Raw genomic sequence first — 15,097 nt, forward strand, 5'->3', positions numbered from 1 at the left:
GCCGCCCCCGCCGGAGGCACGCGCCAGGGCGGGGGCCGGGCTGCGGCGGAGGCGGGCGGCTCCGGTGTCCCCCACCCCCGCGCCGGCCCGGGCCGCCCGACCCCTGCCCCCGGGGGCGGCGGCGGAGCGACCCCCAAGCCCCGCCGCGGGCTCCGCGCCCGGCCAGCCCCGCTCCCGCCCCGCGCCCCCGGCTACTTCCATCCCTCGGCGCCCCCCGCTCGGTCCCGGCGTCCCCTGCTACCCTCTCCCGCGCCCTCCGTCCCCGTGCCGCACCCCGGGCTCCCAGCACCCGGCCCGGATCCCCGCCCCCGCGCCGTGCGCGTCCCCTCCCGCCCGCGCCCCCCGCGCCGGGCCCCGCCCCGCGCCCCCCGCCCCGCCCGCGCCCCCCGCCGGGCCGCGCCCCCCGCCCCCCATGCACCACCTCCTGGAGCAGTCGGCGGACATGGCGACCGCGCTGCTGGCGGGAGAGAAGCTGCGGGAGCTGATCCTGCCGGGCGCGCAGGACGACAAGGCGGGCGCGCTGGCCGCGCTGCTGCTGCAGCTGAAGCTGGAGTTGCCGTTCGACCGCGTGGTCACCATCGGCACGGTGCTGGTGCCCATCCTGTTGGTCACCCTGGTCTTCACCAAGAACTTCGCAGGTGAGGCCGGCGGCCCGGGCGCGGGGTGCGGGCGGGAGGGCGAGTCCGCAGGTGTCCGGGCCCTGGCGCTTCCCGCGTGCGTGGCGGCTCCGTCCAGCCGCGCCCACCGTGGCCTGGCTGCGTCCGCCGCGTCCCAGGGACCTTCCACAGCCGCCCCCATCGTTGCAGGTGTCGCTGCTCGCTGGGGCGGCCCCAGACCCCTCGTCTTTTTATTGTTGTTCTGCCTTCCACTCGTCCGCCCGTGGGACTAGGCCTTTTGACCTGGGGGTCTTAAATGCAATGAGACAGGGGATCTGGTCTGGAGAACGTCACAGCAGCGTCTGAGGGGGTGGAAGGGTGGCCAGCGGGGGACCAGGAAAGGCCGGGACGGGTGTCTAGAGCAGAGAGCTGATGCCAGGGGCCGGTGGAGCCCCCACGCTGCTGGGCAGTGTCCCCAGGCTGGACTTGGGTGGAAGGAGGGCAGAGTGTCTCCGAGAGGCCCAGACCCTCCACCCCTCAAGCGAGCTAGGCCGCTCCCGGTGCACTGGGGGCCTCTGAAGGTCTGAAACAGGGGGGCTAGTATGGGGTGGGGTAACGTGTGGAGCAGGGAGCCCAGAGCTCCTGCAGGGAGATGGGGGTGGACCAGGGCAGGGACAGAGGGGCTGTCAGCAGAACCTAGAAGCCAGCTGGTTAGAGCAGGACCTGTGGGGGCACCTGAAGCCACCCAGGGAGGCAGGAGAGGGACAGAGCAGCCAGACTGCCTGTGAGCCTCTGTGGGGGGGGACCTGGCACCTCTGCCCTCCCCAAGGAGTGGGATGAGGAAGGTGCAGTCGAGAGCTTCCTTTCCTGGGGTCTGGGCCAAGGCAAGGGGGTCAGGGTTCGGGTCTCCTGGCCTTCGTGGCCCAGAGATGCCAGTCTGCAGCAGGGAGGGGGTGCTGGGGCCCCCTCTCCTGTTGCCTCCAAATCTCAGGGACCCTGCCTTAGCACTGGCGCTTCCAGAATCTCCCAGGTGCCTTGCCTTTAGGAGGCCTGTGGCCTGGAGATGCCAGCCTGAGGGTGGACATTGGCCAGGCTGTCTGATCCCACCCAGGGGTGGAGGAGGCCTCTGCTGGTCTCTCCTCTGGAGCACTGGAGCTCAGACACCCAGGATTAGAGGACCCCTGTGGCAGGTGCACAGCACACTCAGGCAGAGCAGGGAACCCAGGTTTGTGTGGGGCCTCGGGGGGACCCAGGGTGTGCAGGCACCATGTGTGTTCTCTGTGTCTGTGGCAACAAAGTGCCACAAACTAGGCAGTTTCAAACAGGAGACATTTATTTCTTGTGGTTCCGGAGGCCACCAGCCCAAAATCAAGGTGTCAGCTGGGCCCTGCTCCCTCCCGAGCATCTGGGGAAGGGACCTTCCCGCCTCTGCAGCCTCTGGTGCTGCCAGCAGTCCTTGGCCAGCCTCGGCTTGTGGCCGCGCCGCCCAGTCTCTACCTCTGTCTTTTCTTGAGCGTCTTCCTTCCCTGTGTCCAAATTACCATTTTTGAGACAGGGTCTTGGTATGTGGCCCAGGCTGGAGTGCAGTGGTGCAACCTCCAGCTCTCCGGCTCAGGTGATCCTCCTGCCTCAGCCCCGAGCCCCCAGTAGCTGGAACCGCAGGCATCTGCCACCACCCCTGGCTAATTTTTGTGCCATGTTGCCCAAGCTGGTCTCGAATTCCTGGGCTCAAGTGATCCTCTCACCTCAGCTTTCCGAAGTGCTGGAATTACAGGCATGAGCCACTGTGCCTGGCCAAATTTCCCCTTTTTTGTCTTTGTTTTGAGACAGTCTGGCTCTGTCACTCAGGCTGAAGGGCAGTGGTGCGATCTCTGCTCACTGCAACCTCCACCTCCAGGGTTCAAGCGATTCTCCTGCCTCAGCCTCCCAAGTAGCTGAGGCGCATGCCACCATACCAGGCTGATTTTTGTATTTTTAGTATAGATGGGGTTTCACCACATTGGCCAGGCTGGTCTTGAATTCCTGACCTCAGGTAATCCGCCCACCTCAGCCTCCCAAAGTGCTGGGACTAAGGCATGAGCCATCGCACCCGGCCCAACTTTCTTAAGACGGAAAGGGAGTGCTCTGCCCCTCAGCACCCAGGAGCCTTATGGCTAGTACCTCTTTTTGGCCTCAGTCTCCTTGGAGGGCTGGGCGCAGCCCCTGGTGCCACAGGGCAGGGTTGGGCCTGAGGGCCTGTGTGACCGGCTGCTATCTGGGGATGCAGTACCCTCGAAGGTAGGGGACAAGTCCCAGGGTCTCCAGGTGGGCCGGGGAAGGGTCTCAGCCCCCCTCAGCCTGCAGAGGCGGGAGGGAGAAGGTAGCAGGTATGCAGCCACTACTGGGATTAGCTTCCTGTGGCTGCTGGAACAAACCTACAGGTCAGAAATCAGAAGCCAGTCTCATGGGGCTAAAACGAGGTGTCAGCAGGGCTGCTCCAGGGGAGAATCTGCTTCCCGCCTTCTCCGGCCTCCAGAGGCCTCCACATTCCTGGCCTTCCAGCCCTTCCTGCGTCCTCAGAGGCGGCCCCATGTCGTCCTCACATCTCCGTCCCTGACTCTGACCCTCTTAGAGGAGCCCCGTGATTGCCTCCCACCAAGACCCCCAACCTAGTCATGTCTGCAAAGTCCTCGTGAACCAGGAAATGCGACACTGCCACGGGTTCCAGGGTTGGAATGTGGCATCTCTGGGGCCTTCATTCGCTCACTGCAGACCCCCTGTGGAGATCTGTAAGGCCAGGGGAATCCGTGAAGGGACTGGGCCGAGGTCTTCAAAGGTGTGGCAGTGATCTGGGGTGACCGGACAGGGTGCGGCCAGCAGACAGGAGGAGCCTGCGCAGAGCCGGGGATCCTTGAGAGGTGTCCCCACTCCCCAGGTGGGAAGATGGGCAGGAAGGACTGCTGGGCAGCTGGGAGGGACCCAGCTTCACCCATGCGGGGCCGTGTGCGGCGGGGGGCTGGAGATGGCAGGACGAGAAAGGGCAGGACTGGGGGAGGGCTGGGGGGCTGGGCTGTGGCCTGGGGCCCTGGGGGCAGCACTCCAAATATGAACATGGGCCATGTTGGGGCACGCTCAGACACCCACTCAGAGGTGCTCCTCCCTCAGCCAGGCCCCTGGCTGCGTCTGGAGTCTGCCATTGTCCCTAGGGGTCTGAGGATGGTCTAGACAGGCTCCTTGGCTGGGAAGCCAGTGTCCTCTCTTGGGGCATAGCTGGGGTAGCCAGGGTGCACACAGTGTTGTCTCCCCAGAAGCCCTGGCCGCGGTCCGTCCGCCCTCTTGGATGGGCCAGGCCTTCCTGCCTCCCCTGGGACACCTGTGCTGGCCCAGCAGGGCCCCACTGTCTCTGGCAAATCCCAGAGGAGCGCCTCAGGCAGGAGACCCGTGGCAGCCGCTGTGTCTGGGATGGGCCCGTGGATTTGGGGTCAGCAGGCCCTCTCTGCTGCCCCACCCCGAGTCGGGCCAGCACCCCCAACATCACTGGGAGAGGCTGGCCTTGCCCGGCTGCCAGCACAGCTCTGAGTCCATCAGGACCTGCTGAGGCCTCCAGGAGCACCCTGCGCCCCGCAGGTATGGCGGGAGGGAGGCCTTGCTGGACATGCCTCCGGGGCCCCGAAGGGCCAGGCCTCTCACCTGCAGTGAGCCAGGGCAGTATCCTTGGTTGAGCAGATTAGGAGACTGAGGTCAGAGTGGCAAGCAGGGCTTGTCTTCCCCCTGCTGCTGCTGCCGCCACACGGCAGGGATATGGTGACAGGTGTCAGGAGCCCCGGTCCCAGTGGGGCTCCACACAGTGGGGGCAGCTCACCAGACGTGGCAGGGTGTGGGGCCCCAGCTTTCATCCACCCTGAAGGACAGGCCACCCCGTGCCCCAGAACCAAGGATCCCTCCTTCCAGTCTCCTTGCGGCCCTACTGGAGTCAGGGCCAGGGGTTCCGGGGCCTTTCCCTCCCATGTTGGCCACATGTGCCCAGCAAGGGTGGCTGCTAGGGATGGGCCCAGCTCAGGATGGGACACAAACCTGTCCCTGTTCTCTTCCCCAGGGTGGACGCTCTTCTCTGGCTCCTGGGATTGGCTGTGAGGACAAAACATAAGTAAATAAAATATGCCATTTTCTCAACCAAGAGAGTGGATTCCTTTGCCTTGTCCGGTTTGCTCTTCTCTGAGCCCAGCTCATCTCCAGCCCCATGTCCCCACCGAGGACACGGGCCTCAGGTCCCAGCTTTTCCTGCCTCTCTCCAGGCTCCTTCCCAAGCCCTCCAGAGTCTCCAGGACCCTCAGGGGGGTCTGATGGCCCGTGGGAGCCCTGCCTTAGGGGCTCTCCTTGAACCCTCCCTGAGCGGGTTGTGTGGATGTGCCTCCGTGGTGATAATGGCCACGTGGGGCCCATAGCTGAGGCGGGGTCAGGGATGGAGGCACCTGCAGGCTGTGGGGTCTGCATGCCCCGCTTGTAGCCAGCCATTGTGCCCAGCCCCAGGCCCTGTGTGGCATCAACAGTGAATGCTGCTCTTCCCAGAGTGGGCAGGTGTCTCTCATCTGCCTCAATTTCCGTCCCTAATTAGGGCTTGGCGCGGAGGGGCAGGCCTGTCCCTGTTGCCTCAGCTCTATGGGGAGGGGATCATGCTGATGTGGGTCCTGCCCTGGGGCCATTCTTTGGGGCTCCGAGACAAAGCTGAGGCTGGAGTGGGCCCTGGTACCTGCACTGCGTGAAGGGCCCAGCCTGGACGGACAGGACGATGGCCCGCGGCCCCCAGGCTCAGAGCCTTCCTGGGAAATGTTAGCAAGATCCCAGCTGCTTGGACCCGACGCTGGCCGTGGCGCAAGTGTCCTGAACACTTCTTTATTGCCGGTTCGTGCCCATTGTCACCTGCAGGCAGAGACAGGCTCTGAGGGAAAACAAAGATCAGTAATGGCCATTTGCCTGCAGTTCAAGAGGCTCCCTCTTTGCAATTTTAGCAGCAGATACCGAAGTCCAGCTGGTGACATCCTCACCCAACCCACCTGGTGTCTGGGGTCTCAGGGAGACGCCCCTCACCGTCAAGGCCTGGCAGAGCCCATGCTGGCTTACCCGGGAGCTAGCAGTACCTGAGCCATGCGCCCTGGGCAGCCCTGCGCTGTACCTGGCCGGTGGCTGGGACCTGGTTTGGGTCCGGCTGTGTGCATGGAAGAGACCCTGGCTGGGACGCCCAGCCTGCCTTGGTCCTCTCTGGGACTCGGTTTCCCCTTGTGCACACAGTCTTTGTGGAATTTTGAGAGATGCGTGGCTCAGGTGGTTTCCCGGGGCGGTCCTGGCTTCAACCTGCAGGTGCACCGCAGCTGACCTCGTGGGGGTGCTCAGGGCAGGACCCCCACACCACCGTGGTGGGGGGCGGGGAGTGGGGCTCATCTGGGGAGCAGCAGGCCCTGTAGGAAGCAGGCGCTGTGTGGGAGGAGGCTGGAGAGGCTTTTGGGGAGGTGGTTCGGCAGGGACGAGGTCAGGTCCAGCCGGCTTTCTTCACCCCAGCCAGTGCCGCCTCCCCGCCCCAGCCCGTGTCTCCTCTCTGCCCCCAGAGGAACCCATTTACTGTTACACCCCGCACAACTTCACGCGCGACCAGGCGCTGTACGCCCGCGGCTACTGCTGGACGGAGCTGCGGGACGCGCTGCCCGGCGTGGACGCCAGCCTGTGGCCGTCGCTGTTCGAGCACAAGTTCCTGCCCTACGCGCTGCTGGCCTTCGCCGCCATCATGTACGTGCCCGCGCTGGGCTGGGAGTTCCTGGCCTCCACGCGCCTCACCTCGGAGCTCAACTTCCTGCTGCAGGAAATCGACAACTGCTACCACCGGGCGGCGGAGGGCCGTGCGCCCAAGATCGAGAAGCAGATCCAGTCCAAGGGGCCGGGCATCACGGAGCGCGAGAGGCGCGAGATCATCGAGAACGCGGAGAAGGAGAAGAGCCCGGAGCAGAACCTGTTCGAGAAGTATCTGGAGCGCCGCGGCCGCAGCAACTTCCTGGCCAAGCTGTACCTGGCGCGCCACGTGCTGATCCTGCTGCTGAGCGCTGTGCCCATCTCCTACCTGTGCACCTACTACGCCACGCAGAAGCAGAACGAGTTCACCTGCGCGCTGGGCGCGGCCCCGGACGGGCCTGCGGGCGCAGGATCCGCGGTGCGCGTGAGCTGCAAGCTCCCGTCCGTGCAGCTGCAGCGCATCATCGCGGGCGTGGACATCGTGCTGCTGTGCGTCATGAACCTCATCATCCTCGTCAACCTCATCCACCTCTTCATCTTCCGCAAGAGCAACTTCATCTTCGACAAGCTGCACAAGGTGGGCATCAAGACGCGCCGGCAGTGGCGCCGCTCGCAGTTCTGCGACATCAACATCCTGGCCATGTTCTGCAACGAGAACCGCGACCACATCAAGTCGCTCAACCGGCTGGACTTCATCACCAACGAGAGCGACCTCATGTACGACAACGTGGTCCGGCAGCTGCTGGCAGCGCTGGCGCAGTCCAACCACGACGCCACGCCCACGGTGCGCGACTCGGGCGTGCAGACCGTGGACCCCAGCACCAACCCCGCCGAGCCCGACGGCGCCGCGGAGCCGCCCGTGGTCAAGCGGCCGCGCAAGAAGATGAAGTGGATCCCCACCAGCAACCCGCTTCCGCAGCCCTTCAAGGAGCCGCTGGCCATCATGCGCGTGGAGAACAGCAAGGCGGAGAAGCCCAAGCCCGCGCGCAGGAAGACGGCCACGGACACGCTGATCGCGCCGCTGCTGGATGCGGGCTCGCGTGCCGCCCACCACTACAAGGGCGGAGGCGGTGACCCGGGCCCCGCCCCCGCCCCACCGCCCGCCCCCGACAAGAAGCATGCGCGCCACTTCTCCCTGGACGTGCACCCCTACATCCTGGGCACCAAGAAGGCCAAGCCCGAGGCGGTGCCCGCTGCCCTGCCCGCCTCCCGGAGCCAGGAGGGGGTTTTCCTGTCCCAGGCGGACGACTGTGGGCTGGGCCTGGCCGCGGTGCCCGCCAAAGGTACGGGCTGGGCTGGGGACAGGGGACGCGGGACGGGGGACAGGGGACTGGAGGGGGGCCCATAGCCACAGCGGCCCGCGGGAGCCCGGCCAGGGCACCAGTGAAGGGTGGGGGCCTGGAGCCGCGTAGAGGAGGCGGAGGATTGAACCGGCTCCATCAAACCGGCTCACTGTCAAGGTGCGCCTCTGCCTGGCCCTGGAGACCCCCTGGAGGCCAGTGGGAAGGACGCAGGCTGGGAGGGATGTGCTCCTGGTCGGCTTCCTTGAGCTCCACGTGCATGGTGGAGCCAAGTTCCCCGGGTGAGGGTGAGGAAATTCCATGGACGGCGAGGCGGGGCGTGAGTCCAGGACGGCTGCTGTGTTCAGGGGCGTCGCGCCCCAGGCTCTCCAGGGCGCTTCCCCCGCTGCCGGCCTGCACTGAGTGGGCGCTGGGAGGGGCGCAGCGGCAGCCCCAGTGTGAGATGCCTGTGCTCTTGGCTGTTTGCAGATGCTCCACTCCCCGAGAAGGAAATCCCGTTCCCCTCAGAGCCAGCCCGGGCAGGGCTTCCCTCGGGGGCCCCGTTCCACGTCCGCTCACCTCCCGCCGCCCCTGCTGTGGCCCCTCTGTCACCAGCCAGCCTGGGCAAGGCAGAGCCCCTGACCATCCTGAGCCGAAACGCCACGCACCCGCTGCTGCACATCAACACGCTGTACGAGGCCCGCGAGGAGGATGAAGGGGGCCCCCGCCTGCCGCAGGACGTGGGCGACCTCATCGCCATCCCAGCCCCGCAGCAGATCCTCATCGCCACCTTCGATGAGCCGAGAACAGTCGTGAGTACTGTGGAGTTTTGAGGGATGGCACCGCCCGCGCCTGGAGCGCCCCTCTGCGTGAGTGTGGTGTGGCCAGGCTGACCTCCAGGGATGCCTGCCCTGCGTGGACGTGGCCTCTGCTTCGCCTGCACTGCCCGCACCCCCCGCCTCTGTCCGCATGCCTGGGGCCCCCATCCCCACCCACTCGACAGGGGAACCCGCCCCACGGCATCACCAGGCACTGGTTGGGCGGGGAAAGGTGGCCCTATGGAGCCAGTGGCCAGGAAGGCTGAAGCCGGCCTCCCACACCCCTGCGTCAGGTGCCCAGCCGTGGGTGGGGGGCCAGGAGGCCAAGAGTTTATTTTTTTAGTCAGTTTCTTTCTGGCCCCGGGCTGTGGCCGGACAGCCCAGCACCCCCAGCCCAGAGCCAGGGAAGAGGAAGCTGGGGCCGGTTTGTCCGGCTGGGCAGTCACGCCCATGGTGTCACATGCTCAGGGGTCACCCCTGCAGGGACCTGATGCCCTTGGTGGGAGGGACTGAGGTCCACCCTCGGGTCAAAGACCCACCTGCACTTTCTCCTCGTAGCCTGACAGACATTTTATTTTCCTAAGACTGCTGTATTTATCACCAGGAGACTTAGGATGGCTTTAAAGCTGGATGGTGTGTGTGTGAACGGACACAGCAGAGGTGGGCATGAGCTAGCAGCTGTGTATGTACGAGTGTGCACGTGTGTGCGTGTGCACAGAGTGGTGCACAGGTGTGTGCAGGGCCTAGCTTGGGAGCGTGTGTGTGAGCAGGCGGTGAGTGCGTGAGTGCACGCTGGAACGTGGTCATGTGTGGAGGGAGGGAGCCCAACGCAATAACCACATCCCCCGCCCAGCCCCCTGCCACAGCCAAGGCCACATGGCTTCCCGTGGGAGCCCTGGCGGGCACCCCGCAGGTCCCACCCCAAATACCTCAGCCATGGAGGCCATGTGATGCAGAATTAACAAGGTAGCACCGAGCATATCAATAAATATTATTCTGATAACCGCCTGTGCTCCGCCGGGGCCTTCATCTCCCTCCACGCCCATCCCCTAACTCGGTGCCACGCCTGGGGGACGCCGGGGGACATAGGGCAGGGGCCACCTTTGTCCGGAAGCGTGATAAGGGGCCACTCTGCACCCATGGCAGGTGTCATGCTTGGAGCAGGACACACCCTGGACTCAGGCTGTGGGCATGGAGGTAATTCATTTGTGGCCTGAAGCCGTGGGGCACACAGGCTTGGGAGACGAACGCGTGACCCCCTCAGTCTTCCTGCTCCTGCAGGGAGAGAGGAGGAGGACTATGAGGCACACTCTAGGGGAACAGAGAGCTGGCAGGATCCAGGAAGGCTTCCTGGAGGAGGCACCCTCAGTGTGGTCTGTGTTGCTCAAAACAATATGGAGGTCCTGGGTAGGCCCCTTTGCCAGGCCCAGGACTCCATGGAACAAGGCTGGTCCTGTGGGTGCACCATGGAGCCACGTGCCCTGCAGACCCCGGCAGGTGACCCTGAGGGTCTGAACAGAGTCTCCTTGAAGACAGGTGGCTGGGCAGCTAGGACAGAGGCCCATGGGGGCCGGAGTGGGGTTGGGGTTGTAGGACACAAATTGCAAGGTGAGATCAGAGCAGGTCCGTCTGCCACCTGGCCCAGGCTTCCCCAGGCCCCTCCTGGAGCAGCCCTGAGCAGGTTGGGCAGGGCCCCCTGGGTTCCCAGGAGTCCGGAAGAGGTGTCCATCCTCGACGCCACCAGCCTAGGTGCCCGGGGCGTGAGGCACACAAGGACACAGCTGGAGGGGGCACCCTGCCCTCCACATTAAAATGGAGGCTTTTGTGCTCTTCTGGTTGGCGAGGCCTCCTGCCATTAAAAAGAGCCTGGTTCCGTGGGTCTGGGCAGGCATCTGGGCGTACGCCTGTCATCCCAGCGCTTTGGGAGGGATTCGAGGCTGCAGTGAGCCATGATCACACCTGTACTCCAGCCCGGGCGACAGCTCAAGACACTGTCTCCAAAACAAATAAAAAATGTACTCAGATCCCCAAAGGAGGGACACCCTGTGCCACACAGGGCCACGCAGGAGGGCACTGGGGCTGTCAAGGGCATAGGCAATGGGGGGAAGCGTGGGCAAAGCCTTCACTGTGGTTCCACAGAAGGAGTGGGCAGGGTGGGGCCGTGGACTCGGGACTCCGTGTGGACACTCCAGCAGGTGCTGGGCAGGGGCTGTCCCTGGCTGCTCAGTGTGTGGCCCAGAGCGATGAGGGCAGGCAGTAGGGTCTGGGGTGTCAGAGCCCACAGATGAGGCCTGGAGGGGGTGTGGCTGCTGCACAGGAAGTTATTTGCTGACAAAGCAACAAAACAAAATAATTAGAGGCTCCTGCCTATAATCCCAGCATTTTTGGAGGCTGAGGCAGGTGGATCACGAGGTCAGGAGTTTGAGACCAGCCTGGCCAAGATGGTGAAACCCCATTTCTACTAAAAATACAAAAATGAGCCAGGTGTGGTGGCAGGCACCTATAATCCCAGCTATTTCGGAGGCTGGGGCACGAGAATCACTTGAACTCGGGAGGCAGAGGTTGCAGTGAGCTGAGATCTCACTACTGCACTCCAGCCTGGGTGACAGAGTGAGACTGTCCCAAAAAGAAAAGGTGCAGTTCCTCACATTCACCTAACTCAGGACACTTCCGCAGCCTGCTTGCCCATGTGCCCAGCATTCCTGTGTCTAGGGGAGGGACCCGGTGCCCACAAATCCCTGCCCAGGCCAGCTTGGTTGTGCAGGAGGGCTGAGCCCTGGGCCTGCACCCACAGACCAGCTCAGTGGCGAGGGTGGGCAGGGCATGGCAGCTGAGGGGACCCAAGGGATGATGGCCTCAGTGGCAGAGCTTGCCATGCGCGTCCTTGCTGCTCTCCAGCTGGGGCTGGGGTCCCGCCTCCCGGGCCCTCCTTACCCTCATACGTGCACCTGCCTGCCTGCACCTGTCCTTGCTGCCCGGCGTCCCGCATGGTTCAGCCCAGAAGGGCGATGTCCCATAGTCCTTGGGGACAGCCGGTCTGGGTGGTGAGTCCAGCTCCTGCACCTTCCCCCGCAGGCTACCCAGAAAACATCTAGGCCAAGGCGGGGCTTGAGCTGAGCGCGCGGACACAGAAAGGGCCACGTGGAACCACCTGGAGTCTTCGATGGGACCAGGGCCATGGGCAGCAGCCACGCTGCCCGTCCCCCTCCTGTGGGCCTCTGCCTGGCAGGAGGTGTCAGACCAAGTCCTGTCTGGAAAGTGGCTCCTGCCTCGAGTGACGCTCACCCCGTGCTGGGCCAGCCCTCCCTCCCCCTGCGGCCTGTGCTCGGGAGCCCGTGCCGTGCCCGTGTCCATCCTTCAGTGAGACGTTGGCTCCCGCCTCTCCCAGGCAATGTAACCGTCTCATCCCCAGACCTGTTCTTCTGGCTGTGTCCTCACCAGCCATGCCATGTTCCTAGAGGCAGAGGCGCAGAGGCCTGACAAGGCGGCGCTCACCCTTGGCGCCAGTCAGGGCGGAACCAGCCCCAACCCCCTCCCCCATGTGGCTCCGTCCCTCCCCCCCACTGCCTGGCCTGCTTCTGTGGGATCTGTCGTTCTGCTCTGAATGGGCCTGAACCCCCACTCCCAAGGTCCACCCCTTGAGGACAGAGCCAGCTGGGGACCAGGATGCTCCCTCCCAGCACAGAGTGCTTTTCTGTTCCTGAGGCCTCAGGCACCCTCCGGGCTGGTCCAGGCACTGGCCTCTGCCCCTCAGGCCATGCTGCCCCCATCCTCCCCAGGACTCCTCCTCACTCCCCGCAGAGCACTTCAAGAAACCCCTCCTCTGGCTGCTGCATGAACAGGGCATCCACATGGCCAGTTTCCTGGGGTCAGGGCCTCAAAAGCTCTCGCACCCCAGGGTGCACATCCTCCACCTGCACCTGACCATCTTCCCAAGGCAACCCCACCTGCCCACCGAGGCGGAAGGAGCAGAGCCTGCCCAGAGAAACGCAGGCTTGGGAGCAGACCTTTAGCAGACAAGCCCAGCCTGAGATGCGGGTGGTGGCCCAGGGCCTGCGGCTAAGGACCTGCCTCAGTTTCTCCAAGCACGCTCCCCAGGACTCAATCGCCCCCTTTTCTGGTTCTCGCCCCTCACAGCCTAGTGCAGCCCTGCAGGGGACCCAGCTGGATTGGAGGGCAGTTCTGCCTCTCCACTGTCTGCTGCCCACCGGGGGCTGGGATCGCCGACACCCTCCCCTCCCCGACTGGCCACCTTGCCCAGGTGAGTCGGAGGGTGGTTCTGCAGCCCTGGGTGGGTGTTGGTTTGAAACAGTGCCCCTCCCTGCCCCCGTCTGCCCCTCCTCCTCCCTGAAGATAGGCAGGCATGGCAGGTGGACTGCGCTGTCCCTCTCGTGGAGAAGGAGGGGCTCCAGGAGAACCGTGCACCCATCCCAGATGGCCCGGACTAAACCCAGGCCTCCATCCCCCAGGCCAGGCATCTTCCCTCCACACCAGCCCAGCGCTGAGAAATGGGTGAGGTGGAGCCAGGGCCACTGCCACCCACCGCCCTCCTGTGAGAATGTGACCGAGTGGTCAGAAAGGCAGACTGACCGCAAAGGCAGCAAACAGTGAGAATGAATGGAGAGGGTATGAACCCGAGGCCCTGGAGTCAGAAATGAGTGTCCTTCACCAAGGAGGACAAAGGCCTCTCTAAGGCCAGTCCTACAGTTTGGGGACCAGGAAGCTGTAGGAGGGAGTGGGGCCTCTTGTGTAAGAGAACTCGGTGGGCAGCCAGCCCAGCCTGCTGGAGGGGATCCCAGCCTGGTGCTGTGTGGACACCCATTTTCACCCACCTGCCTGACCCTGGGAGGACCACGGGCTGGCTCGGGATAGAGGAACCTGGGACCCCTGCAGGCCACCCGTGCTGGGGCAGCTCCTCAGAACCTGGAGCTGGGGCCACAGCCTCTCTTCCTGGAGCCTGGAAGGAAGCAGGCTCCCCAGTGCCAAGTCCTGGTGGGCAGCCTCAGGCAGACCCATACCCGGCCCAGGCACTTGTGCTGGACTCCCCCAACCCCAGCCTGTTGTTTTGGCCTTCCAGGCTCGCCGAGGTTGCTGCTCTGGGCAGCCGTCACCGAGGTCCTCACTCTGGCTGCAGAGAGTAGCAGGTCCTAGGGCATTGGGCAGAGAGGTGCGCCCTCCTCCCTCTTCTAAAGGGCCCCCAGCCGGGGCCCATCTGGCCCCTTCCCGCAACTCTTCAGTGTCTGGCAGGAAGACACAGCGGACCTCCCTGTGACTGGAGTCCTGGCCCCAGGGCGGCCCGCTCTGAGGACCTGATCCGAGGGCTGGGGCAGGGCGGTAGAGGTGGGCACGCAGCTTCCGGCAGCTGGCAGTGGGGTCCGCGCGTGCAGCCCACAGGCGAGCCATCGCCACGTCCACGCGTGCACTAAGCCCAGCGCCAGCGCCGGGGCAGCCAAGAAGCCGGGTCGTGGAGGAGGAAGCCGTGGGCCCTGGCCAGAGCAGGCGCGCGGCGCAGGCAGGAGGCACAGCCGCTGTCGGGCAGCGAGTCCTCTGCACGGGCGGCAAATCGCCCGCACCGCCCGTTGGCCGCCGACCCCCGCATCCCCGTCAGCGCCGTGGCCCGCAGCGCGCAGCTCCTGGGCCGCCTGGCCCCGGCCGCTCCCGTGGGCGCAGCAAGGGGTCCGGGCGCCCGGGCAGGAGGGCGCCCGGGCAGGAGGGCGCGGCGGGTGGCGCTGGGCCACCTCTCACGCCCTCGGGGCAGAAGGCGCGCGGGGAGGGTCCGGCGTCCGGGTGGCTGCGGCTAGCCGGGTCCCGCTAGGGCCTCGGGACGATCGGAAGTGGCGGCGCGCCCGAGTCCGTGAGCCCTGAGACCCCCGCCGCGTCCGGGTTTTCCGCCGGGCTGGCCGTCGACCTCCCGGGGTGCCCCAGCCTGCGGTCCGCCAAGGTCCCGCTGAGGCAGGAGTCCCGGGTGGGGGAGGGTTCTCGGGCGACCCCGGGAAGACGGAAGAGGCCGATCCCCAGAGGGGAGGGGGCCGGGCGGAGGCCACGTCGGCGCGTTCCCTGATCCCTTGTACTCAGCTCCTCGTGGCCCACTATCAGCTGTCCCCTTCGTGCGGGATTGACGGCTCGCAGAACAGTTACATTTCAATATCTAATTCAACGCAAAACCATCCTGTGGACGCCGTGCGAGCATTGTCCCCATTTCACAGCTTGAGAGCTGCGGCCAGAGAACGTGGGCGCGCCTCGCAAGGCCGTGGCAGCGGCGGGACTCGAACCCATTTCCCGAGTGCGCGCCAATGATCCTTAGGACCCGGGGGCGATGGGGCGGCGCAGGGTCTCGCGCGCGGCTCCCTGGGAAGTGTAGTTCGGAGTCGCGGGCCGGGGCCGAGTAGGAGGCGCCTGGGACTACCCTTCCCGGCATGCCGCGGGGCCGTCGGCGCCCTCGGCCCGTCTGCTCCGCCCCGCCCCGCGGCCCCGGCCCGCCCCGTCCGTTGAGGGTCCGCGCCGCATGGAGGCCAGCTGAGGAGCGCCGCCGCCTCGCCTCGGTAAGCCGCGCGGTGCAGACGGCGCGTGCGTGAGGGCCCGCCACCGGGCTGGGGGCGGGCCCAGGTCGGGGCAGTGCGGGGACTGTGGGGGGCGGGGTGAA

General features: G+C 65.4%; 2 protein-coding genes across 7 annotated transcripts in view; both read left to right on the forward strand.

Moving 5' to 3' along the window:
* The first annotated feature begins 344 nt into the window (after positions 1 to 344).
* Positions 345 to 9,457, forward strand: PANX2 (pannexin 2). Of its 3 annotated transcripts, XM_017504892.2 has the most exons (4): positions 413 to 638; positions 4,672 to 4,722; positions 6,179 to 7,639; positions 8,126 to 9,457. In XM_017504892.2, the coding sequence occupies exons 3-4, from the start codon at positions 6,355 to 6,357 to the stop codon at positions 8,467 to 8,469; spliced, it is 1,629 nt and encodes a 542-aa protein (XP_017360381.2). In that variant the 5' UTR covers positions 413 to 638; positions 4,672 to 4,722; positions 6,179 to 6,354; the 3' UTR covers positions 8,470 to 9,457. The 3 variants fall into 3 exon arrangements, with proteins under 3 accessions (XP_017360380.2, XP_017360379.1, XP_017360381.2); XM_017504891.2 differs by lacking the exon at positions 4,672 to 4,722 and having other exon boundaries at positions 345 to 638; positions 8,252 to 9,457; XM_017504890.2 differs by lacking the exon at positions 4,672 to 4,722 and having other exon boundaries at positions 347 to 638.
* Positions 9,458 to 12,198: 2,741 nt separating this feature from the next.
* LOC108286822 overlaps positions 12,199 to 15,097 on the forward strand; it is an 11,646-nt gene continuing 8,747 nt past the window's right edge. For 2 of the 4 annotated variants that reach the window (XR_005196386.1, XR_001818088.2), the window contains exon 1: positions 14,905 to 14,996. Coding sequence is in view for 1 of the 4 variants with exons in the window: in XM_017504906.2 (XP_017360395.1) it covers positions 12,487 to 12,715 (229 nt within the window). In the remaining 3 variants the exon portion in view is untranslated. Of the gene's footprint in view, positions 12,716 to 14,904; positions 15,022 to 15,097 lie in introns of those variants that run through there. The other 2 variants (XM_017504906.2, XR_005196387.1) reach the window with 2 other exon arrangements.

Source organism: Cebus imitator, unplaced genomic scaffold (assembly GCF_001604975.1).
Source record: "Cebus imitator isolate Cc_AM_T3 unplaced genomic scaffold, Cebus_imitator-1.0 Scaffold329, whole genome shotgun sequence".
NCBI lineage: Eukaryota > Metazoa > Chordata > Mammalia > Primates > Cebidae > Cebus > Cebus imitator.

What these genes read in the sequence shown, in the direction of transcription:
- PANX2 (XM_017504890.2), top strand. Translation starts at nt 413, where the DNA reads ATGCACCACCTCCTGGAGCAGTCGGCGGACATGGCGACCGCGCTGCTG. An exon ending in CTTCACCAAGAACTTCGCAG is followed by an intron (nt 639 to 6,178) that starts GTGAGGCCGGCG and finishes CTCTGCCCCCAG; the next exon opens with AGGAACCCATTTACTGTTAC. An exon ending in GGCCGCGGTGCCCGCCAAAG is followed by an intron (nt 7,640 to 8,125) that starts GTACGGGCTGGG and finishes GGCTGTTTGCAG; the next exon opens with ATGCTCCACTCCCCGAGAAG.